This window comes from Aedes albopictus, chromosome 3 (assembly GCF_035046485.1).
Source record: "Aedes albopictus strain Foshan chromosome 3, AalbF5, whole genome shotgun sequence".
Lineage (NCBI taxonomy): Eukaryota > Metazoa > Arthropoda > Insecta > Diptera > Culicidae > Aedes > Aedes albopictus.
The window spans coordinates 351246937-351274305 of NC_085138.1; the positions used below are offsets into that span (position 1 = coordinate 351246937).

At 39.4% G+C, this 27369-nt stretch overlaps 1 protein-coding gene across 1 annotated transcript in view; it reads right to left on the reverse strand.

Annotated features, from left to right (window-relative positions):
- The window catches only part of LOC109408773 (activated Cdc42 kinase Ack), a 77156-nt gene that overhangs the window by 2865 nt on the left and 46922 nt on the right, over positions 1-27369 (reverse strand). Inside the window, exons 2-6 of the mRNA XM_062855231.1 lie at positions 24702-25829; positions 24458-24631; positions 14509-14666; positions 14031-14449; positions 12353-13947 (exon numbers count right to left, since the gene is read on the reverse strand). Of these exons, the coding sequence (XP_062711215.1) occupies positions 12353-13947; positions 14031-14449; positions 14509-14666; positions 24458-24631; positions 24702-25807 (3452 nt within the window). The 5' untranslated portion in view covers positions 25808-25829. The remainder of the gene's footprint in view (positions 1-12352; positions 13948-14030; positions 14450-14508; positions 14667-24457; positions 24632-24701; positions 25830-27369) is intronic.

Here is a 27369-nt window from a genome sequence, read left to right on the forward strand (position 1 = left end):
TAAAGCCATTACTCGTGAAAGTTCTTGGGTGTTCTGGAACATCTCTCTCTACACCACCTTGCTCCATGAACCTGTGGGGTGTTGACAGGTTCCTTGATCCTTCGCTTCGTCCGTCTATACAGTCCTTCACCTCAAAATATCCTCTGCGATCTTCTTTGGGAACAGTATGCACTCTGCTCCCCATAACCCCATTGTCTTTTTCCCCACTAGCCTCTAGATTCAACCCTTACTACTACCCCCCCCCCCCTCTCTGTTCTTGTTAACTCTCTAAAACAATCCTCGGATATCTGAAGGTGAGGACATTTCAAATATTTTCAGATTTCCCTAAGTTTTTTTTACACGGTTTCGCGAATTAGCACGGTTTTTACACGGTACGTAAAAAAGATTTTAGTATACATCCATTTGGTAAACTATGATGTTCGAAAAGTCCAGAAATAGTCAAAAGTAAGGTATCAATCATCGTTGGTTCAACGGGAAACCCGGAGGAGTCGGCCATTAATTATACTTAGTAAGTACAACACGCGACCAACTGAAAAGCGATGATCCGTCACCGTTCGGTTCAGATTGGTTGGTTCAACGCAGGCTGATACTGCCGCTGCTGCATTATTATGCAGCTACTTAATGAATTGTGTGACTATAATGCCCGCCATGGACGATTGATATGTTTCCCTCGCGTGTACTCCGGATCACGCTACTGGATGACTTGGATCATTGAAGCGGTAACTTTGAAAGTAAAACTCCTCGACAATAGCTAGCGAGCGCATTGCCATGCGATTAGATTCGGTGATTTAGTTTCTGATGAGTTCATTATTACGGAGGGCCTGGTACTTTCCGATAGGACTGGAGGAGAGAAGCCTGAGGGCTTTCAGTTTCAACTAACTGATTGGAACTTTCGTTCGTTTGGTAATGGGAAGCCATACACAACCAGCATAATCCGAGAAATTTTAATCAATTTCGCAGCTTTTATTAACCATTAAAAAAGGAATTTGAATTTATAAAAAGCCTGAATAGAATAAAGGAAACTATCAATATTTTGCAAACGATGCACAAACATTCATGAAGGTACTTCCGAGTTTTTTTTTTACATTTCTATATGGTATTTTAGCCCATAGTAGACCCTTACCCAAGAGTGGACCTCCTGCAATTATTATTACATTACCTGCTCAAATCTATTTCTAATGGTGAACTTCCACCGGGAACTCATGGCTCAAGTTCCTAGACAGTACAATTTATTGTTTCTTTTAAGCTTTGTGGGTCTTTATTACACCGTATCACATAAACTTGTTTGCTCAATCAGTCGAACAAAAACGGAAAAGAGGTTCAACGATACAGAACCCGTGACTGTACCGGCTTAGGTATCGATTGAAATTCTACCCATTCATTAATTTTTGACATATCATTTGTCGCTGTCGAACAAAGTTCATAAAACGACTAAATAAAAACGACAAATTAGAGTTTTTGTTTCGGTTGTTTACTACCCACTTGTACCTGTATCTGTTACGATTATGCGATCATCTGTGTTCAGCAGTATATGCCCCAGTGAAACGAGCGGCAGCGGTCAAAATGAACCACAACGATCACTTTTGATTAATTGCACAGCATTGTTCGCCGTTGGATTTTTTTATGATCGATGTCATTCGGTTCACTAATAACGTCTAATCATACTTCGATTTTGATTTTTTTTCTCTAACGATTGAACATTAAAAAAGCAACAACCAATCATGTATGTATCTGCGATGGATGCTCATAAGACTCGCATCGTTTCACATGGTTTGAAGAGTTTATGTAAATTCGCCTGGATGCGATTGATATTTTAGCCTCATTTTTCGATGTGTAAGCAATCAAAGAGGGTAAACCTTTCGAACAACAAAACAAACAAAAAACAGAAGTTGATTGAGGTTCAGTTCAGGTAAATAGATGTTTGCTATTGAGATGGTAGACTCTCCATTAAAACCTATTGACACCACGCATCGTTGCCATATACCCGAAACGGTATACGCGTGGGTGGAACCACAGATAAACAGACGTAACACGTAGTACAAATAACAGTTGAATACATCGTCACGAAAACGGAACCGCCCAATGCTAATCGTGTTCTGTTTGACCGAGCAACCACTAGATGTCGGTAGTGAGCAAACGTCAAACAGGAGCAAAAACGATGTGAACGCTGCAAGTGGCTAATTGACCAACTACCAAATATTTGAATCAACCGTTAAAGATGTGGTCGATGGAGCGCGACCAGAGTGTGACGTCTGTTTCTCTGAGGTAGAACCATAAAATACTCAGAAGATGAATATCGTAATCTCTATAAATAAAAGTGAATTTCTACCTATCCTTCTGACGCTTAATTCTTAATCGCTTAACCTAATTAACAGATTAATCTTCCTCTAGGGCACTGTGTGCGAATGAGAAATGAAGAATTTTTAAAAATCGATTTTACACACGTTTTGAACGGAGAGACTTTACTTGAAATGTTAAAACGCAGTAGGCAACACAAAGTTTGCCGGGGACAGCTAGTTAAAAATAAATACAAAGATATGTTTTTTCGATTCTATAACATTCCCCAGAAAACCAATCCCCAGAATTCCATTCCCCAGAAATCCATTCCCCAGAATGTACCATTCCCCAGAAAAGCTTAATATACTCGGCTAAAAAGTTTAATTCGATACACAAACAGTACAATGTTGATCATAATGATATGTTATAGGCAAGGATTTTAACATTATAGTGTTATTACACATCTATTTCTTATACGGTATATCCATAAAAATATTCTACAATGGTTCAAACGTTTAATTACCATTGTACACAGTTGCATGTTGATCTTTAAACCTATCTTGAAAGTTCACAAACTGTCATCATTCCAGTTGCGTTGCTATAAAATGTTTTGTTTTTGACAGATTTGTGAAAATTGTGCAGCACTTGTTTCACGATGAATAAAGTTTTAAAAGTGACGTGCAAAATTTACAGAGAAAACGCATTTTCTTCTGATGTTGTTCAGTGTACAAGATGCTAATGGACCAGTCTATGGTCGGTTTATATTAAAAAAGATTTTTCTGTCGAAAACTTTGAGTTACTCGGAAAGACTCAACTGACCACGTTTTTCTACGCAAATGGTTGGAGGAGTCCATCCCAACGGCTGTTCCTAATTATTCGCTTCAAAGGCCCTTCATTCATGCGGTATGAGAAGGGCTTATATCATTATTCCAATACTATGGAATAGAAAAAGTGAACATATAAGCAGTTTTAATGCCAACATTTCTAAATATTTTTAATGAAGAAGGAAAAAAGTATCATTGTTTTCCTTTTGGCATTCAAAAACCCAACAATGTTCCTTCTTTTTAAACAATATTTTTCTTAGAATTAAGGCAATTAGTAAAATTTTTGAAATTATAACTGCTTACATTTTCAACATAGATTCTCCCTTCTTTTCTACATAGGCTGTTCTTTCGAATTGCACTTTTCAGGAAATTATGGGCATTATTACAACCACCGGTGTAAATTGCTGTTATATTTATTATATATTTTTTCAAATTTCTAAACATCTGTGCTTGTGGTGCCGATAATTACCTAAACATTGTAACTCGAAAGAACAGCTTATGTTGAAAAGAAGGGAAAATCTATGTTGAAAAAGTAAGCAATTGTGATGCCGATAATTTCCTGAAAATTGCAATTCGAAAGAATAGCCTATGCAGCAAAGAAGGAAAAATCTATGTTGAAAATGAAAGCAGTTATAATTCCAATAATTGTACCAATTTCCTAAATTCTAAAAAAAAAGCTTGTTGAAAAAAGGAACAGTGTTTGGTTTTTGAATGCCGAAAGGAAAACAATGTCACCACAGACAAACAGACGTAACCCTTCGACTTTTTCGATTCAAATTTTAGTCTCGGAAACAGGTTCGCTTAATTCTAAAAGGACTGAATTTGGCCAACCATCGACTAGGTGGCAGTAGTGTCAAACTCGAACAAAAACGATGCGAGCGCCGCGGATTGGCAGTTGGTCAACCCTCAAATAAACCGTTCAATCGATGTACGATGGCAATTATCAGAGTGTTACGTTTCCTTCTTCGTTAAAAAAATGTTTGAGTCGTTATAAGAATTGTTGGCATTACAACTGCTTATATGTTCATCAACAATTTTCCCTTCTTTTGCATAGGCTGCTCTTTCGAGTTATACTTTTCAGGAAATTATCGACATTGTAACTGCTTACTTTTTTAACATAGACTCTCCATTCTTTTTTGAATAGGCTGTTCTTTCGAATTGCACTGAGTCGGTTTTCTCGGTAGGGCGATGGAAGTGCGAGTGAAAAATCCGGGTTCAGAATCGCGCTACAATAATCGTAGATCAGTCGGTTTCCACGGTAGGGCGATGGAAACGCGAGCACGAAATCCGGGATCAGTGGTCATCGTGATCAAATAAATCATAATCGTGATGAAGACCGCGACGTGTATTTCCATATAACTAGTGGATCATATCACCTAACAGAGGTGGCTCCTAGATCCACACCTTACCCTACCCTACTAACCACCATTCCTTCCCGTGACAACTGTGGGGATGCTGTGGATTCCACGGTTTCTAGTAGCAACGGTTGTCGAACTAACATTCCTTCCCTTTCCTGATGACCGTAAGGACGTGGCCAGCGCCGTTATTGACTTTAAATAGCTGAACTCTCGAATTGTGCACATTGAGAATGGTTAGCTAGTCCCAAGCTTTCACATTCATTGGCTCTCTGTGCAACTTCGATTGTTCTGGTCAATCACGGAGTAGCAACTACGATGTGTACGGTTATCTTTGCTTTGCTTTGTTTTGCTTTGCTTTTGCTTAGCCTGTGTTTCATGATATGTTATGGGTACATAACTATAGTAACTATAGTAAACTATATATAGCGATTCTGCCTCGGGTATACGAACAGACGACAGTCGTGACGACTACGATCTTCTAAATGTTTCCAAAGCTTTTCTGGGCGACAGTTCACAAACGTGCTCAGTGAAGTACATACTAGATTTTTAGCTGTTTTTTTATGGCTATGGACTTATCCACCGATGAACCGAATTCATCGCGGTCAGAGAATTTGACACTAGAGCGGGGCCATTCCCAATCAGAATTGTTAAATTCTGATTGGAACGGCCCCGCTCTAGTGTCAAAATTCTCGGACCACGATGAATTCGGTTCATCGGTGGATAAGTCCATAAGGTAAATTCTCCGTTTCTGCAACGAAATTATGCAGGGGGCGTGGGTATTATGATTCCTTGCCTTATTTGGTGCTGTTGGAATAAAACTTTGGAAAACTTTGTTGTAAGAAATGGAGAAAACAATAACACAGTTGAAGTTTTGCTCAAACACCATTAGGTTAGGCAAGGAATCAGGCAGGAGCCAGGCTTTTTGCGTCATTTCGTTGCAGAGATTGAGAATGTACCTTCTCACCATACAAAAATTCAGCTCATTACTACATTCTAGTACTTCACTTATTGCGTCCTATTGGTGGAAATTCGTCCTGGTTTTAGGCGCAAAATAAACTAAACATGTTTCTACGCATATCGTTTTTAAAGTTTGGATCACTAGCTTTGTTAACAATTCAGAGAAAGAGCATAAAATGTGGAATCATCTAGAGAAAAGTGCTCTCTTAGTTTAGGAAAATATGCAATTCCTAATTGAGCCTTAAATCATTTTTTTTCCATACCATCACGTCAGTTTGCAAATTTTGGGTGTAAACTGCATTGATATTCTGCAATAGAACATTTATCATTGAGAAATCTTAAAAATACTGCTCAAGATCAAAATTAGCTCTTTACATTAACATCTGCAACATCCAGAAATCGAAAGATCTGAAAATTACTTCTCAAGATCAAAATCAGTTCTTTGGCACATTCATCTATAACATCTGAAAATTGTACTCAGCCAAATAACCTTAAGATTTCCATAAGGCCCAACTTATGAAACGGCCTTTAAATCATTCATAATGATTCGGATGAATTTCATCTTTCACTCTATGACGTAAAATCGTCTCACAGCTTGGCTTTTATTCATGTTTAGCAACATGGTATTCTCAAGCGTCGGTAGCCGTGCGGATAAAACACGGGCTTGGTGATCCCGACGTTCATGGATCGAATCCAGTCTGCATCATTTTAAGATTTTTTTGTTTTTTCCATAAGTCTATCTTATGAAATTTGTCATAGCAAACACGATCAATTTTCATAAGGTATTCTTATGGATGACATAAGAATTAGTTATAGCAAATTTTCATAAGGTATTTCGATGAATTTCGCTAGTTTTTTTCGCTGAGTGTAAGATCTGAAAACTACAATTCAAGATCATAATTAGTTCTTTCACACACTCATCTACAACATGGCGCGACCAAACCAACGCAACTACCATTAACCGCAAACATCTTGGAAAACGTAGAAATTGATGCTCTTGTTACCTCCTATTTTCAGATATGAGTCGTAGTGCAGTGGTAATGTCACTGCTCATAAACCACAAGGTCATAAGTTCGATTCTGGTCGCGGCCATTTTTCTTTTTTTTTTTACTCTAATCCATCTGTCAGATCATATTGTGATACATATTGGTTAGATGTGCTACAGCCTAGATCTCCCCAGATTTTGGTCTGATCTTATAGCATCAAAATGAGATATTATTATGTTCTTCCCCATACTAATTTTTGATCTTTTATCTCTCATGTTAAACAAACCAATAGGGGCTGTCCATTAATTACGTAAGGGATTTTTTACGATTTTTCGACACCCCCTCCCCCCCTTGTAAGATTTTTTGTATGACAACCCAAAAATTTTTGTATGGCGCGTAAGATTTCACAAACCCCCCTCCCCCCATAAACCCTTACGTAATTAATGGACAGCCCCATAGCTAATTATGATCTTGAGTACTTCACTGAGGAATATCAAATAATGATATTGTTCTGATTTTTACTTCTACTCGGGAAGCCTTCAGTCCTTCAGTACACGCTTTACCAAGTGTGCAAATTTACCCGCACGCATAACCCAGCAAACCAACAACGGTCGCAACATTGACAAAACATCGATAATGTCAAGCGTTTGCTTTGATGTTGGTTGATGCGTGCGGAAAAGTTTGCACACTTGGCAAAGCGTGTACCGTAAACCGGGGTCAAATTGATCTTCGGGTCGAAATTGATCACACGATTTTCGGTTAGGTTTAGCATATTTAAAAAAATTTCCTTTCAACAGTTGGGAACCGATACTAAACGATATTTGCTTGGAAACTACACTATGTTTCATAACTATAGATTCAAACAATATTTCTGGATACTCAGATATGTAGAATGAATTCGAATCATATTGTTCTCCTGTTTAATTCATTTTTTAGAGTAGACATGAGAAAAATAATAATTCGATATTACATGTGTTCTCTGAATCTGATAAATAATCTCATATAAATTCCCCTGTTTCATAACAATAGATCCAAGCACGAATTCATTCTAGTTAATTCAAGCGACGACAGCGTTGCGAATATATACAGAGGAAAATTGATCAGCATCAAAACAACAGCAAAGAGTTATGGAAAATTTTAAAATCTTTGCTTAAACCTAGTAATTGTAAACCGCGGTCTATAACTTTTAACGGCACATTAGAAGATAATGAACAAATAATAGCATGTAAATTTAATGAGTATTTCATCAATAGTGTTTCAGCAATTAACCAATCCATTGAGTTAGTTGATGAACCTGATGAAATAAAACAGCCGATAAACAATAATTGTAGATTTGAATGTTTTCACCCAATAACGATTGAAGAACTTAGGAATACTTGCTTTTCTATGGGAAAAACTGCTGGCGTAGATAATGTAAATGCAAAGGTAATACAAGATTGCTTTGATGTCATCGGCCACAACCTGCTGGACCTGATAAACGAATCACTGCAAACTGGGCACGTGCCACAGGTTTGGAAGGAATCTTTAGTGATTCCTATTCAAAAAGTTGCTGGGACGATTAAATCCGAAGAGTTTCGTCCTATCAATATGTTGCACACATTAGATAAAATTTTAGAACTTGTAGTTAAAGGCCAGCTATTAACGTATTTAAATAGTAATAACTTGCTAATACCAGAGCAATCGGGATATCGGGAAGGTCATTCCTGTGAAACCGCATTGAATTTGGTATTAGCAAAATGGAAAGAAAGCATAGAGCGAAAAGATACGATTGTTGCTGTATTTTTGGATCTGAAACGCGCCTTTGAAACAATTTCTCGGCCCTTATTGTTACAAAAAATCAGGCGATTTGGAATTTCGGGTTCTGCATATAAATGGTTTGAAAGCTATCTGTGTGACAGAACCCAAAGGACTGCATTTAACGATTCTGTTTCGAGTCCCGTGAACAATAATCTTGGTGTTCCACAGGGAAGTGTATTAGGGCCCATTTTATTTATTATGTACATTAATGACATGAAACGAGTCTTGCGATATTGCAGGGCTGTTACAAAAGTGTCGATTTGGAAACCGCAAAATCCGCGCCAAGCCATTTAAAATCCGCGCCGAGGTCATCAAATCCGCGCCAATACAAAAATATATGATTTTGATGACTCAAACTCATAAGAAGCCTGAATTTTTCAACTTTGTGTGATTGTATGGCTTTTGTTGCACTCCAGATGAAGATCAATTCTAATGTTCTTCCATATCAACCAAGAGTTTAAAAATGTTGCAAACAGGTAAGTTTTTTAAATCGGAATTAAAAAGTTTTGGAAGAACTATTTCTTTGATTTCTGGTCAATCAGAGAGACTGCTTTTTTACGAGAATGTAATTTCCTGAAACAGTTCCAAAAAGGAGCACTCTTGACGAATCTTTTGAAATAATTATAACCAACATTATGGTAGAAATCCTGCAATAAAATCTGTAGTACGTCGCAAAAGATCGTTCGAGGGAACTGCAAGAAAGTTTTCGGTTTTTTTTTGTGTAGATACAAATTGAGTAATTGATTCTAATATAATCTATTGATTAAATAAATCACCAATACCAATAGGAATAAAATTTAAGGGAGATATTTATTAAATAGGAAACATTACATAAAAAATGTAAGGCAAATGTTCTTGCTTTTGAGCAAAAGGTATGTAGAGAAGTAATAATAATAAATAATTTATTAGAAACTTAAGATAGGAGTTTCTGGCCACACCACAGCATTGGAAATTCAGTAAAGATTTCAGCAAGAATGTCCTCCATAGGATTCCAAAGCTTCAAGTTTTCAAGTAAAAAATATCCTCCAAAAATTCTACCAGGAAACCCTTTATTAACTGTGCTCGCTACTCCCCTCTTAACGAATGCTCCGATTGGAAATCAAAGATAAATTTTACCCTGACAATAGAAGTTTACATATTTTTGGGATAATTCTACCAAAGTTTTTAATAAAAATCGATTCGACAGAAGTTCTGCAAGTAACACTGTCTGCAAAATCAATCATTTTCTTTACGAGATTCTACTAATTCAACTACAGAATTCAATCAAATTTTTATCCAAAGTTTCCAGTGACGTATTTTTGAAAATTCCATAAAAAAAAACAGATTTCAGAATCACCAAGAAACTCTATGAATTTTTGCAGAAATCTTGCCATAATTCAGTGTTTTTCGAACCTCGGACATTCCTAAATAAGTTTCGTCTAAAAAAAAATTATAGAAAAATTTAGCCGAATTGATGTCCGGGACAGAAATGACTTCAAGAGGTTAACTACGAAATTCAGAAGAGGAACTTCTCTGTTTTCAGAAATTAAACTATCTACCACTCCAAGCTAGCGACTACTAACATTATTTTTACTCAATCACAAAATTCATACCTAACTCCAATTTGAAAATGTTCTTTATTTTTTCTAATTGTGTTGAGCTCAATGTCTCAATATTTCATGTAAGTGCATTAAAAAATCATTTCCGCAAAAACCGCGCCGAAATTAGCAAAAACGCGCCAAATCCGCGCGAAACGCAAAAACCGCGAAAAACGCAAAACCCGCGCCACCTGTAACAGCCCTGATATTGTGATATAAACCTTTTTGCAGATGATACTGTGCTATTCATTGCAGCTAAAAGTTTAGGCGAAGCCATATCCCATTCGAATCAAGATTTGCGTTCTCTGAGTAGATGGTTAAAATACAAACAGTTGAAGTTGAACATAGATAAAACTAAATTCATGGTAATTTCGCGTATCCGAGTAAATGAGAACGTCTCAGTTAAAATTGATGATGAGACACTTGAACGCGTTCGGGAGATTAAATATCTTGGCGTGATTATTGATGATAGATTAAAATTTGACTCTCATATTGACAATGTCATCAAGAAAATAGCCAAGAAGTATGGAATTCTTTGCCGACTCAAAAACGATTTAACTATAGCTAGTAAGATACATTTGTATAAATCAATCATCTCTCCCCACATAGACTTCTGCTCTTCCATTTTGTTTTTAGCCAATGGAACACAAATATCGAGATTGCAGCGATTGCAAAATAAAATAATGCGTTTGATTTTGAGATGCAATAGATTCACATCCTCCTCTTTCTTATTGGATGCCCTACAGTGGCTATCAGTGAAGCAAAGAATTGTGTTTTTAACTTTGGTGTTCATTTTCAAGATAGTTAATGGTTTGCTGCCTCGATATTTGTGTGATCGAATTGAAAGAGGAAGTGACATTCATAGGTATAATACTAGAAACGCGGATGATGTAAGAACACCACATTTTTTAAACGGTGCTTCACAAAATTCCCTATTTTATAAAGGTATTAATGTCTTCAATTCGATGCCTACACACATAAAACTAGCACCAACATTATCACGGTTCAAGAGACTATGTATTTCACACGTCAAAGCTGCCTTTTGAACAGCTACCCTGTCAAATTTTCAATACTTGACTAAATTTGTATCTTGACGAAGTTCCTGCAAACGGATATTTTTGTGTGAACAATTTTGTATAACCTTTTAATATTTATTGAGGCACCAATAAACTATGATGTTCGCCTCGATGATGATGATGGAATTTTATTGTATTGACGTAATTTATTCTATTTTTTGTGTAGTCTACAAAAGTTTGAGTCTCGCGCGCGGTGACAGGTATAAATGACTTTTTTGTATTTATTTATCATATGGAATATTTGTACTGTTGAAGGATTCTGTAGAGTAGTAGTGAGTTGTCTAGTTGAATGTCGGGAATTTCTTGAGAATGAGAATATTGCCGACTGTTTTGACATCGCGCGAACGTTATCAATCCTCGCAATATTTTTGATTTTCTGATTTTTCATGATCACTAGTAATGCTTGCAAACATCTGTAGTTGAGAGCATCAGTATTTTAAAATTTATGTTTTTGCTGTATAGTGTGACAAATTATTAAGTTGTTTATATCTGTGAAAATAATCAGACCGTATTAAGTTTGCAAATCTGATTACATTGTTTATAATTAATAATTATCTTAAAGATATATCGTCTAGCTCAAACCTTTGTAGGGGTATGTGGCGGGACCATCATCATCATCATCAAAACATTCAACATATCAATAATAAGTAATCTCTCTTTTGTCGAAGACCACGTTATCAAGAAGACTTGCAGCACTGCTGAAAATCGGGAGTCACTGCTAGTAGCGCCACCCCGGATGAAGGTGGCACTATTAATGATAGTGTGTGTAAATTTTCATACTCAAACCAACACACTCTTACACTTTTACACAAAAGTGACGCTCGCCGTCACTTCGGTTCGGTGACGCTTGCCGTTAGTATGGGAAAATAACAGAATCGCATGTCTTCTTGATGAAGTAGTCTTCGCTTTTGTTCTTAATAAGCTCAAACAGCCTATTCAGGACACTTTCAATTAACTTTTAATGGATTTTATTCCACGTTCAACAACTACACGGTTTAGATTTAGAAAACACCCGTACGGCATATTTAATTTCCACACTGCTCTTATAATCTACCCTACAAATTCTCAATTGGGTTCTGGTCAGGGTAAGAAGCCTACCATTCTTTAATCTGGATAAGCTTTTCACGAAACTAAGCCATAGTTGCTTAAACCGTGTGCACAAGTGTATTCATGATCTAAATGAAACGTTGTCTAATTTGTTTAACGGCGTTGCTGCAAGAAACGATAGTATATATTTTTCAGGTTCAGAAGCTCGGCACATCCCTGAATGCCCGTTCATTCAAGTCGACAGAACCCTCTCCATACTACACCAAAAGTAACCATTACACATTACACAATTATTTTGTCTTATTAATGTAACAAATATTTATACCCGTAAGAAATTCTAGATGTATTTCCTAGTAAATTCCTGAGCGAATCTTAGAAATACATCTAACCCCGACTAAATTACAGCAACGTTATGAATAAACACATAAAACCAAGCATAAAACAATCACTTACCGACACAACCGCTCGATTTTGAAGTGCCGCACCGCCAGCGTGTGATCCCAGTTCACCGCCGCCAGCGAATCCCTAGCCTCTTCTTCGTTCGCTTCCTCACCGAGCTCGGCCATCAAGGCAGCCACCTGTTGCTCCTGTTGAGCCAACCGATCCAGCCGCCGCTGGATCTGCTGGGCGGAAAGTGGCGCCGCCGGTGCAGCCCGGATCGGCCTCAGCAGGTCGTCGTTCGATACCTCGTCATAGATCACAGGTTGTTGTTGTTGTAATTGACTGTTGTTGACGATGTTGTAGAGTTGTTGCGGTTGCTGGGACTGCGAAGGGATTCGTTCGTAGTACGATGCAGGGGTGGCAGCGACCGTGTCGTATATGTCGCTCCCTATGGTGGAATAGACGTCGTTTCCATTGTAGACACTGTTATAGATGTTCTGCAAGGGAACGGCCGGTTGAGGACCTGTGGCAGATTGCTGTTGTAGCTGTTGAGCAATAAGGTTGATGGAATTGACATTGGGACTGGACCCGTACAACCGGGTATCGTTCTGGATACGAGAGAGTGGCCGGTTGGAAACGGCCACATAATTGTGTGATTTTTGGGATGTCTGATTGGGGACGTTTCCATAGGTCAGTTCGTTGCTGCTGAGCGAGGTGGCCGCGTTACGCTCCATCCACATTTGAGTTACCACGTTGCTGGTGTCCGTTGATTGCGCGTTATTCTGCTTCTTCGGCGAGAGCATGCTTTGTGTGCTTTCATAGTTCTTTCGCTGGAAGCTTTCAGACGCCGCGACTGCAGAGTTGTTCGCATAAATTTGATGCAAGTTTGCGTTCAAGTTTTTGCTGGCGCCTGCACCCATAACCTGGCCACCGTTTGCGTAGATCGCTGCACTACTTTCATACTTGGACAGCGAACTCATAAGACTAGAAAGTTGATTGACAGAACCGTCCTTGGTATTTGATTTGGCAACATACGCCTGGGAATGGTTCACGCTGCTGTTGGTATCGTTCTTGTAGATGTCCTTCTCCAGTTCCGCCAGGAATGTCTTGTCGAGCTTTTTCGGGGTCAAATTCAGTACACTCGTATCGGACGTATCCAACGTGAGTCCACTCAGGTTGACGTCCATCGAGTCGTTCAATCCCTGAGCACTTCCGTAAGAACTACTGCCGGAAGTGTTTAGCGCCGAAGAATTCATACTTGCCATCAAGGAACTGGAAAGCTCACTAAAATCAGTGACTTTTCCATAGTTTGAGTCAATTTTCGAAATGGCTCCTCTATTCACGTTACCATAAACGGCTACGGAAGTCGTCGGCATGCTTGGTTCCGCAACATCCAATGTTTGCTGCCTCTTAATTGAAGCCATCAACTCCCTAGAACTCACACCACTTGATGGGCCGCTCTCGTAGTCGGACGTTGCATTTGAAGCAACCTGACTTTCCATGGTGAAAGGTCTCGTATCGAAAGGATCCGGTTCGAGACTGACCTCGTCGTTGAACGACATCGTATTGGTATATTTTGGAGGCATCTGATACGGCGGAGGTTGCAACCGAACTGGTTGGATCTGCAATTCTTCTTGCACTTGAGCCACCGCCGGATATTGCAGGGACTGTGGAGAAATAGTCGAGAGAAAATGATAACTCAAAACTTGTAACTTCACTTCAGGAACAAATATGAAAAAAAATTGCTTACCGGATTCTGTTCGGGCAGCTCCTGTTGCTGATGCTGCTGTTGATCACCCTCCGTCGGAACATCTATGGGTTCATCTAAAATGCTGGTGAACTGTCGACTGACGGCACCGGTCGTGGTGACCGGTAGACTTGCAACACTTCCCGCATCTTCACCCGGCGACGATAGATCGATCAGAATTCCTTCCGCAGATGACGATCCCTGAGGCAGGTTGTGTGGTTGAGGCGGCCGAAGAGGTCGATTTTTGCTGTCTTTGACCAACTGTTGTTGCTGTTGCTGCTGTCGGTTTAGTTTTTGATGGTTTTCGTTGACCAGTTTGTTGTAGGAAAACTGTTTCTGAGCGTTGCTTTTGCGTTCTTTGGCGAACTGTTCGGAGATGCACTTGCCGCGACGGTCGGTATTCAGGGTGTTATTTTTACTTGCTGGTAATAAAAAATAATCTCAGTTATCAGAAACTTTGTATGAAATTAAATAGGATTACCTCGCAACTTAACATCTCCGTTCATTTCCAGTGTGCTGGGATTACCCCAGCAAGCTCCAAAGGCAGCTCCATGGGCCGTGTGCCGGAAAGAGTCGTGCAGCGGGCGACTGATTGTACCAGATGCTCCACGATGCTTCGAAGAATCGATTGCAACATTACTGGAATAATAATAACAAAAAATAATATGGAAAATAGATTAAACAAACATTAAACTCTCACTCAAGTCGACTTTTAGAGGAAGCTTCCAAAACTTCACGTAGGATTTACTGTGGAAAACTTATTTGTCCACATAAAAATGCCACCGTGACGGAGCACTCCTGAAAGTTACCCTAGGAGCGATATTTCTGGAAAATTTAACCAGGAAAAAGACCTTCGAAGACTCCGAAGCCGACGATCTCTGGCATGTTGGAAATACCTCAGCACATTGGGGACTACGAAGGTGATGATTTTGTTTGCGGTTTTCTGTGGGAAAGTGAAGGAGGGAAGATTTTTTGCTTTTTTTTCACTCATACTCCCATAAGAAACCCCGTAGGAAGAAAGAGTGTTTCCCGGCTCATCAACCTTCGTAGTCCCCAATTTCTTCAGTAACACATCCCTTCGAAAATATTTCAAGAGATATCTTCAGGAATTTCTCTATGGATTGCTTCAAGAATACATCCGTCATTTTTTCCAAAGATTTCCTTAAGAACACCTCCAGAAATTTAGAACTCATACATATTGATTTGTATGGATCCATGAACAACGTCTCTCCAGGAGGAGTAAATAACGGACTAAGACAGTAATAGATCACTTCACCCACAACTGATGAGTACTGAACCGTGAATTTCCTGTGAAATAAGTCAGAATTCACAGAACGAATGGAATATTAAGTATGTTTGAATGGTACAGGGTTCAAGAGCAAAGGAGAAACGAATCCACCGTAGTAAAAAAACGGCAACAGGAAAAGAGTGTGATTGCTGAAGCAGAGTATAGTATGGACAGGAACGATATGCGGAAGTTTTATGCAACTGTCAATGGTTCGCGGCACAAGACTGCGCTAGTGCCCACCATGTGCAATGACCGGGAAGGAAATTTGCTGACAGACAAAAGAATGGTGGCAGCTAAATTTGTAAAGGTTATAGCCGGTCGCCGAATAGCGCTGTCTGAAACATCTAAACTAGGCCTTGGATAGGACAGGACATAATCCTTCTGAAGCAGTTTGCCAGACGTACACGGATGGGGTGGCATCCAAGACACTATTGCAAACTGACCCGGAAGGTTACGGTAGAAAGTGTGAAAATTGTGTTTTGTACATATTATATTTCCAAACAAAATAACAGTCCATTTATTAAAAAGATCTTGTAAAATGTGACAAGTTAAGAATAGTCTCCAATAACTATCAATTTCCCTGCAGATATGCTTGGAGTAAACCCTGTAGGAATCGCTGGAGGAATTTCTGAAAGTATACATGGAGAAATCCCTGCATGCATCCCTGGAGGAATGCTTAGAGCAATTATGGAAAGCAATCCCTGGAGAAATTTCTGAAGAAGTCGCTTGAGGAATCCCTGAGGAATTCCTAGACAAACTTCAGGAAGAATCCTTGGAGGAGTTTCTTGACGCCTCGAGGAATTTCTAGAACAATCTTTGAAGCTTCTAGAGGAATCACTGGAGGAAATCCTGGAGGAACTTTTGGAGGAATCGCTAGAGGAATTCTTGAAGGAATCCGTGGAGAAATTTCTGAAGGAATAAGTGGAAGCTTTCTTGGAGGCATCTTTGGAAAAAATCCTAAATCAATTCCTGGTGGAATCTCTAGAGGAATTTTTGAAGGGATCTCTGGTAGAATACTCGGAGCAATTCCTAGGTGAATTCCTAGAGAAATCTCAGGAGGAATTCCTAGATGAATCCGTGGAGGAATTCTTGCAGGAGTACCTGAAGGAAACTCAGGAAGAATCTCTGGAGAAATTCCAGAAGAAACTCTTGGAGGACTTCCTGGAGAAATTCCTAGATGAATTCCTAGAGCAAACCTTGGAAGAAATCCTTAAGGAATCCCTGGATGATTCCTTGAAGGAAGTCTGGGAGGAATCCCTGTAGAAATTTCTGAAGAAACCTGTTGAGAAATTCCTGAAGGAATCCTTATTGAACTTTCTGGAAAATCCCTTGGGGAATTCCTGAAGGAATCCCTGAAGCAATTTCTGGAGTAACCTCAAGAGGAATGGCCGGACTTCTGGACAAATTCCTGGCGGAATCTCTGGAGGAGCTCCTGGAGAAATCCCTAGAGAAATTTTTGGAGAAATTCCGTGGAACTATCCCTGGGAGAACTCCTGGAGGAATCACTGTATGAATTCCTGGGAGAATCTCTAGAGGAATTCCGGGAATCTCTGGAGGAGAAACTCTTTGATAAATTCCTGGAGGAAACCCTGAAAGAATTCCCGGAGGCATCCCTGGAAAAAAATTCTGAAAGAATTTGTAAAGGAATCCATGAAGGATTTCCTGGAGAAATTCCTGGAGGAACTGCTGTAGGAATTTCCGAAGAAATTTCCGGAGAAATTGCCGTAGTAATTTTTGAAGGAATTCTTGGAGGAATTTCTGGATCAATTCCTGGAGGAATTTCTGAAGGAATTCCTGGGGTAATTCCTGGTGGAATTCTTAAAGGTATTGTTGGAGGAGCCAAGGAATGAAATCCTGGAAACCCGGAGAAATGCCTGGATGATATCGTGGAGGAATACCTGGAAGAGCACCAAGAATAATACCTGGATAAATTCCTGGGGAAATTTCTGAAGGAATTCTTACTGTATTTCCTGCAGAAATTTCTGGAGAAATTGCCGTAGTAATTTTTGAAGGAATTCTTGGAGGAATTTCTGGATCAATTCCTGGAGGAATTTCTGAAGGAATTCCTGGGGTAATTCCTGGTGGAATTCTTAAAGGTATTGTTGGAGGAGCCAAGGAATGAAATCCTGGAGGAATGCATGGAGGAGTTTCTATAGAAATCCCTGAAGGAACTCCTGCAGGAATGCCTGGAGGTATTCCTAGAGGATTTCCTGGGGGAATTTCTAGAACAATCCCTAAAAGAATTTCTGGAGGAATGCCTGGTGGAACCCCTGGAGAAATTCGTTGAGAATCTTGAGAAATTTGTGGGGGAATCCTTGCATAAATTTCATGAGGAATCCCTGGAGGAATCCCTAGAAAAGTCCCTGGAGGATTTCCTTGAAGAACCACTAGAGCACTTTCAAAGAGGAATCCCTGGAGGAACCTCTAGAGGAATTCCTTGATGTATCTCCAGAGCAATACCTGTAGCAATCTCTGGAAGAAATCCTAGAGGAATTCCTAGAAGAACTCCCGAACGAATCCCTGTAGGATTTTCTAGAGGAATTCATGCGAGAATTCCCAGAGGAATCCTGGAAGAATTCCTGGTGGAATTTCTGGAGTAATCCCTTGAGGAAATCTTGGAGAAATCCCAGAAATAATTCCTGAAGAAATCTAAGGATCAATTTCTAATGGAATTTCAGAATGAGGAGTTTCTGAAAAAAATCCTGGAGGAATGTCTAGAGAAATTCGTTGAGAATCCTGAGGAATTCCCTGCATAAATTTCAGAAGAAATCCCTGGAGGAATGCCCTAGAGAAGTCTCTGGAGGAATTCCTGGAGGATTTTCTTGAAGAACCACTAGAGCACTTTCAGGAGAAATCCCTGGAGGTGTCTCTAGAGGAATTCCTTGAGGTATCTCTAGAGCAATACCTGTGGGAATCTCTGGAAGAAACCCTAAAGGAATTCCTAGAAGAACTCCCGAGCGCATCCCTGTAGGATTTTCTATAGGAATCCATGCAAGAATTCCCAGAGGAATCCTGGAAGAATTCCTGGTGGAATTTCTGGAGTAATCCCTTGAGGAAATCTTGGAGAAATCCCAGAAATAATTCCTGAAGAAATCTAATGATCAATTTCTGATGGAATTTCTGAATGAGAAGTTTCTGAAGAAATCTTAGGAGGAAGTACTGAAGAAATCGCAGAAATTCCTGAGGAAACCCTGAAGGAATCCCAAAAAAAACCCCAGGAGGAATCTAGGAAGCAATTCCAAGAAGAATTCCTAAGAGAATCTTTTAACAGTTCCTGGAGGAAGTATTGGATCAATTTCTGGAGGAATTTCTGAAAGAATTCCAGGATGAATTCCTGAAAGAATTCCAAGAAGAGTCCCTGGTAGCATTTTTAAAATAATCCTGGAAGTTGTTCCTGAAAGAAGCACAGAAAGAATTCCCGGTTGAACCTGTGTGAAGGAATACTTGGATGGACTTCAAAAAGATTTTTGGTACAACATTTTTTAAGAAATTCCTGGATTATTTTTTGAATAATCTTTAGTAAAATTTTCTGAGAGAATTTCTGCAAGACGTTCCTGCAGAAATACTTCGAATAATTTCCAAATTATTGGAGCAATCTCTTGCTGATATGGAGAAATCCTTGGAGAAATCTCTTAAGAAATAGTCTGGAGAAACCTCGAAAACAGCACTTGAACAATCACTGGAGGAACCTCCAAAGATATCCCAAGACAAATCCCCGAGAAAACGTCTGGTGGAATCCCTAGATGAATTTTTGAAGGAATCTCTGGAGGAATTCATGATGGAATCACTGCAGCAAGCTATGGAAAAAATCCTGGAGAAATTGTTCATAGGTACTCATATAGTTTACGAAACTAGAAACAAATCTAAAACAGTTATTTTGATTCCTCAAAACGGCAATGACGATTTGCATATTAACATATCGGGTGCCCATGCCGCTTAAAAGTCACCTCAAATCAGGCCCCCTCCAGAAAAAAAAACCTAGCCAAGCCAATGAATATACCGCCAAATCGTTTGGGGTGAAACATCAAGAAATCCCATTGAAATTTTGCATACAAACTTTAGAGGCACAAATCTGGCGAACGAAGCGTCGAATTAAGCCGCACTTGTTTATCCTGGCTTTGCTCACTTGCAAAAAGAGGCAGCTTTTCCAAATCGCGAGCAATTGTTTACGAATTTTCAAGATTCGTGCTCTTGAAAACGTAAGTAGGGGACCAAGTCGGCCATTGTGGCAGTCATGTTTGTAATCTCTGAAGTTTCTCCTTAAATGTTCAGTCCTACCTGTAGAAAACATGTCATATTTTCTCACTATTCATAAAATACCAACATTTAAAAACGTAAAAATATCTGCGTCGTTCATAAATCACGTTATCCTGCTAGTCAAAGAAGTCGTCAGTTTATGTCTACATGTCGAGTCGAGACGCATTAACGTCAACAATGCGTCTTGATCACGCGTTAGCTTTGAAACTACAAGCACAATGAAGTGCTGCAACCCTCTTTCCCACACTCGGTTGATTTTACAACGTTAATTTTCAATGGAAGATAACATTATTAAGAATCATCATGAGAAACATTATTAATAATCATTATTCATTTACAAATTGTTGCATATTACACGTTTAAAAGCAAACATGTTATCACGCATTAAATCAAATATTTACTATGTAGTTGCAATTAGTATACAAAAAATGTTACATATTAATTATTGCATATAATTCGAATGAAATTTAAATAGTTTGTTAAAAACAACCGAGCAGTATGGGCAGGGCCGGATTTAAGGGGGGGCCAGGGGGGCCATGGCCCCGGGCCCCCACATTTCAGGGGCCCCCACAAAATGTTACTTCAAATGGGAATCGAAAAAAAATATAAAAAATGCACTTCTACTCTCAAGATGTATGTGAAATATTGTGCTTCAAAATAGAAAGAAGCAGATATCTGCCTTTTGATAAAATTTCAAACTTTTCCAGAAAGTTGTTAAGATATTTAAGGTTTTAATTGATCACTCTTGTGAATTGCACAAGTTATGTTAACGAAAATACATGAGGGAATCTTCACCTGAATTCTGGATGAAATTTTAAATGTTATGGAATAGAGAGTCGAAAAGTTTCTGCTGAAAATTCGTGTTTATTTCTGTCGAAAATTATTGGCGTTATTTTTATAAATTTCCTACATAGTTCTTAGAAGATTTGCAAGTGTTTCTATCAGAATTAAGAAAAGTTTTTAGAATTGTAGAGTTTGATTTCGCTTGTTCAAATCGAACCCCAGAATTGTTTAAATATTTTTTTTGAAGGAACAAGCAAGAATTTTAGGTCGGATTAATTGAATGTGTAATTTAAGGTGAATTTCGAAGTTGTGGGCTTTGCAGACGATATAGTCATAATAGTGAGAGGAAAGTATGACGAAACTGTTTCGGAGAGAATGCAAAGGGCCCTAAACTATACACATTCATGGTGTATTAAGGAGGGCCTTAGCATCAACCCGTCAAAAGTCGTAATTGTCCCTTTCACTAGGAGAAGGAAGATCAACCTAAAAGCTTTTCGGCTTGGAGGGATACAAATTCATCCTAGTGATCGAGTCAAATACTTAGGTTTGATACTGGATGCTAAACTGAACTGGAATGCTCAAATTGAGTCCGTGATCGGTAAGGCAACAAGTGCGTTCTGGTTATGCTCCAAAACTATTGGCAGGAAGTGGGGCTTGAAACCAAAAATGATAATGTGGATTTATACTGCCATAATCCGCCCAAAAGTCACGTATGCTTCGTTTGTCTGGTGGCCAAAAACAAAAGAGGCTACCACGCAATCAAAGCTTGCGAAAATTCAACGTCTTGCGTCCATTGCTGTTACAGGAGCGATGCGAAGCACACCATCAAAAGCTTTAGATGCGATTCTCAATCTGCTACCCTTGCACGAGTACGTGCAATTAGAAGCAGAAAAGGAATTGCTGAGACTTGAACGAGTTGAAAAGTTTATGCCAGGTGATCTTGTAGGTCACCTGAGCATTTCACAATATTTCCAAAATAGGCCAGTAATGAAAATGATTAAAGACTGGATGAAACCTGTGGAGAACCATGATGTTCCTTACAAGTTGCACGAAACAACTCGTGCAGATTGGGAAGTCGGAGGTCCCACTGTTCGTCAAGGATCAATCAAATTCTATACAGATGGCTCAAAAGTTGGAATAAAAACGGGAGCAGGAATCTACGGCCCTGGAATAAAAATTTCAGTGGCGATGGGACACTATCCTACGGTGTTTCAAGCAGAGATTCTTGCTATTTTGAAATGCACAAATATCTGCCTTGAGAGAAAATACAGATATGCAAATATTTGTATTTTCTCAGATAGTCAAGCTGCACTAAAAGCATTGTGCGCTTACAAATGTACTTCAAAGCTTGTCTGGGAATGCATTCTTTCACTGCGCAGGCTGTGCCAAGGGAATTCAGTAAACTTATACTGGGTTCCAGGTCACTGTGGCATTGAAGGGAATTAATTGGCAGACGAGCTTGCTAAAAGTGGTTCCAATTTACAGTTTGCTGGCCCAGAACCATTCTGTGGTATATCAAACTGTACAATTGAAATGGATCTGAAACGCTGGGCTGAGCAGAGGGTGATATCCAATTGGATGGATGTCAAAAATTGCAATCAGTCAAAACGATTTATAACACCAAATGCTTATAAAACCAAAAAGCTCTTAGAGCTCAACAAGAGAGCTCTATGTACATACACTGGCCTAGTAACTGGACACTGCCCGAGCAGGTATCACTTGAAAAATATAGGCCAAATTCAGAGTGATATCTGTCGTTTCTGTAATATGGAACGTGAAACCTCGGAACATCTGCTTTGCAGTTGTGGTGCTTTATACACGCGCAGGCAAAGATTTCTAAATAGTGGTTGCTTGCAACCCAGTGAGATCTGGTCTTCAAAACCTGGGAAGGTCTTGGAGTTTATCAATTCCATTGCACCTGACTGGGAGACGACGCGTCGTGGCAGTAGCTGATTACTTGACACATGGTAATTAGCTGGCTAGATGCGAATATCAAAACGGGACATGCCACAAAAGTTCAGCCTATTGGACGCAGTGGCTTAATTTCCCCAACAGGGGAGGAAAAAAAAAAAAAAAAAGGTGAATTCTTAACAAATCCATAGGTTCCATATGAAAATTGCAGTAGATATTATTGAAAGATCCTATTCAAAGTAAAACAGAAATTCCATCACGAACTTATTATGGATTTCCGATGAAATTTCTTCAGCAGCTTTTTGTAGAATTTCCGCTAAAATACCACTATCGATTTTTTGCCTCTTGAAGTTTAACAATTATTCTGCGCGTTTACCAGAAACTCCTCCCGAAGTCGCGTTAGGAATGTTTATGCTTAAGTTCCCCAAATAAGAAACCTGGTAATCTGTCTGCAACTCTATAGATTTCATCAATGATTCCGCAAGAAATTCTATTTGGAGGTTTTGCAATAACGTCCCCAGAGATAGCGCTATAATTTTTTATCCGAAATTTATCGAAAATGTCTCCTATAAAATCTATTTTTAAATTTCTTAAAGGACTTTCTCATGAATTTCGACTTGATCAATGGAATCTAATACTATGAACACTCTTGGATAAAGCGTTTTTTACTTGATAACATTTCTTTTACAATCGTCTTTAGACTAAATTTTCATATCTGGATCTCTGTTATGCTTAGTTTATAGTGGATGCCTTTTTTCTAGTTATGCTTATTAAGCTAGATTAAGGCGGATACAAATTTCATTTTGACTTATTGTCCGCCTTTCCTTCGAAAATAGTTGGCAGTATTTTGCATTTTGAGGGGGCAGTTAGAAAAAATATTTATCAAAATATCGGGTCCTGCCAAAAATTCTTTAACAAATCCGATGAGTTTTCAATATTGTTCAAATTAAATACTTTATTATTTTTATCACCCCCCTCGACCAGTCAAACAAAAAGTGAAATAAATATTAGCGCATTTGCCCAAAAGTACACGCGGCAAATTCCCGAGGAAAGGAACAGCCGCGTTTTTTTTACATTCCGTTTACTTAATTCTTATGAAAGATAACATTGCGGCGTTTCCTCAAGTGCGGCCGTTCCTTTCCAGAAGAATTTGCCGCGTGGAATTTCGTGCAAATGCGTGTTTAAAAACATAAAAAAGGCCGCGCGGTGTATCATTTTTAGCGCACCACTCAATATTTGTATCGGCCTATTTTCTTCAATAACAACCCTAATTTTTGGAAGAATTTTCCATATTTTCTGGATTTTTCTACAATGAAAAAAAAATACCCTCTATATAGAGGCCCCCCACAACACTGTGGCCCCGGGCCCCCACATTTGTAAATCCGGCCCTGAGTATGGGAAAGAAATATCAATCAACAAATCCAGATTTACGGGGTTTAAAAAGGTCCTAAATCTGTTAGAAACCTGTAATGATTTTATTAGGATTTATGACGATCCGCAAAACCTTCCCAAATCCAATCGTCCAAAAACTGTTCTTTGGGTATAGAATCTACTAATCCCCGGTGGTTCAGTTTATCGAGCATTTCTGATTAATATGCTGAAACATATAATCAGTAATACTCCATTTGCCTAGAGCCAGTTCGCGATGAACCCGTTGTTGGAGGTACAACAATAGAGTGTTACAAAAGTGATACGTTTCACAAAAAAAAACATTAAATTATAAAATCAAAATGCAACACTTTCACTTTATTGCCGTCAAACCCCGTGATCGTGACCAGGGTGAACCCTGTAGAACTTATTAGGCACGAAAGCGAACAGTTTCATCAACCAATCCAATTATTGTTGCAATTTGGGAGGATGAATAATTGCCTACCATTTGGTTGAATATCTCATATGCCCAATCTATAATATAACTTCCAGACTCATCATCCGATCATTGATTTTATATTATCGCCTATCCGTAGACGGCGGGTTCGATTCCCGTTTGGTCGGGAAAAAATCCTGGTCTCCATGAGCATAGTGTGTCATTGTGCTTGCCTCACAATATACAAATTCATGCAATGGCAGCCAAAGAAAGCCCTTCAGTTTATAACTGTAGAAGTGCCCAAAGAACACTAAGTTGAAGAGAGGAAGGCCAAGTTTCATTGGGAACGTAAAGCCATACAGAAGAACAAGAAATCCTAGGACTTACCGCGGAAAAATCCCAATTTCGAATGTGCGCTGATTTTGTCCTTTCACGAACTGCAACTCTGGCCGATCATCGATTACGCATATGCAATCGCCTTGCTCCACCGTTAGTCGACTATCAGCCTTGTAGTTCATCACCGCCCGGTATATCGGTGGAGGTGTTGCGGAGAGGAATTCCCTAAAACATAACGAATTTTTAAATGAATTCTCAAACAATTAGTTATAAGGTTACCAAAAAAAAAACTTACTTTATCGCAGCGAACGTAGGTCGCTCCGCCGGCGTCTTATCCCAACACTGCAGCATCAACTGGTACACATCCGGAGGGCACGCATCCGGATGGTGCAACCGTTCACCTTCTCGATCAATCTTCCGCAGAATCTGCGATCCATTCAGCCCCACCCATGGATCCTCACCGAAGGTGAACATCTCCCACAATGTCACCGCGAACATCCACGTATCGGACGCATGGCTGAACTGTCGATATCGCAGCGACTCCGGAGCGCACCACGGAAAAGGAACTTTCTTATGCTCGGTCATCACGTAGCAATCCTCTTGCTGGGGCAGCGCTCGCATCAAACCGAAATCTCCGATTTTTATCTTATTTCCGGAAGCCAGTAGAACATTCCGACAGGCCAAATCCCTGTGCAAGAACCGTTTACTCTCCAAGTACGCCATTCCGGTGGCGACCTGGACGGACCAGTTCCAAATGGTCGTCAGCGATGTGTTTTTACACTGCTTCCGCAGTGTATCCAACAGGGAGCCGTTGGCGGCCAGTTCCGTGACCATCATCATCGGCTGAGACAGAACCACACCGTGCAACCTCACCAGGTTCGGATGGTTCAGCGTGTGCATCGCTTGAACTTCCTTGAAGAAATCCTCTATCACCCCAGGTTGCGCCAGGGTGTCGGCTTTCAAGATCTTCACTGCCACCGGAACAATCTGTCCACCGGGAGCATTCCACTCGCCTCGTCGCACCACCCCAAACGACCCATCGCCCAACTTGATCGACATGGTCACATCCTTCTCGTGTATCAAGCAAGTCAACGCCAGAGCCGATGGTTCCTCCGCCTCCCTCGCCGTGGCCACCTTTTTCTGTGGCTGCTGTTTCCCACCCCCGATTAACTTCGAAAGAATATTCCGTCGCCATTGTTGTGCTTTCTTTTTCTTCACCGCTTCCATTAATCGCCGGATGCCCGGCTTCCCCAAGCCGATCTTCTCCAGATCATCCACGTGGACGTAATCGAAGTGTGCCAACCGTGTGATCTGCAGGTCATCTCGTAACCGGGGGAGGAACTGCTCCAACTGAACGTCCACCAGCAGTTCCTCTAGCCAGAGGGTGTCCGGGTCGGACATTTTCGGGCGTTTGGGTGGTTATCTCTGTAAGAAGAGAATGTGATATGGTAAGAAATGGGTTCATGGTCGTCGACAACGGAAATGAAGTGCGATAAAGGAAGAGTGTGACATGATGGTTCGGTGCTGAGACGTTCAAAGGGGTACCAAAGAGGGGAAGGAGACCGTTCGGAAACTACCAAAATTTTGACTTTTTTCTTATATGTTTAGACCTAAGTAAAAGAGACAAGGGCTGGTGTGGTATCGTAAAGGGTCGTTCATAACCAAAAGTAACCAAATATTTATAACACAGCGTAACAAAAATTAGCTTTTGGTCTGTCTCAAGAGCAAACTTATGTGTCTCTGACAGACCTTGGGCCGCTGAATCCGAATCCGGGCTCAGATTTGCTCCAGCACGTCACAATTTTTAGCTATACCCCAATTTATAGGGTAAAATATGCGATTTTGGGCTTTTTTGACTGCAAGCCATTAAGAATGGAAATATTTTTTTTTAAGCAATCAAAAGGTAAATTGGTCAATTAACCTCTAAATTAACGACTCATGCGAAATATTTCGTTTTACCAAATCAAATTTGATAGCCCAAAAACGCATATTTTGCCCTATAAATTGGGGTATAGCTCAAAATTGTGACGTGCTGGAGCAAATCTGAGCCCGGATTCGGATTCAGCGGCCCAAAATCTGCCAGAGACACATCAGTTTGCTCTTAAGACAAAAAAATGTTGCGCTGTGTAATCATAACATTTAACCCTCTAATACCCAAATTTTTGATTTTGATCTAAATATCATTTTTCGTCATCTAAAATCGATTTAAACATGTTTTAGACAATTCTTTTTAACTCTCGATTTCATGAATTTCAGTTTTTGATTTTTCTAATTTTTATTTTTGAACATCCCCACACTTTTATATTTTTCCTGGAAGCCAATTTGGGGAACGGATATTTAGAGATGAAAACATTTTGAGATTTTATGATTATTGTTGAAATATTATTTTAAATTTTTTTCACAGATAATTTAATTTTCCGTGTAATTTTAATGTAATGTAATTTTAAGGAAAATGATTTTAGAGTGTATTCGATTCCCTTAAACTATTAAACAAGGATTGAATGATTTGGGAAAAATTTAAAATATGTTCATTGTAGCGATTCAATACAAAATAAACAATTACTTCCAAAAGGTGATTGAAACATCAATTTTTCAATGGTTTTAAAAAAATGTAAATACGCTTTAAAATACACAAAAAACCATTTTGAGATATACAGAACAGTCCTAAATATCAGCCAAAAATATAAAAAAGTTGATTTTCCACGAAACAAAAATTACAAAAATGCTCAAACTATACCCCGTCTAAAGGCGGGATTGGGTATTAGAGGGTTAAGTTTTCAGATAACAAAAAGGTAAGAATGCTCTATCATATAATAAACAATCACACATACAAACAACATATCATATATATCATATATTGGGAAAGGGAGGGACCATCAGGGCACCCGATTGAAACGAATTGGACAGGAGCATGGGACTGCCTCCTTCTTGTTGTTAACAATTCGTGGATTGAGGGCGGGCTC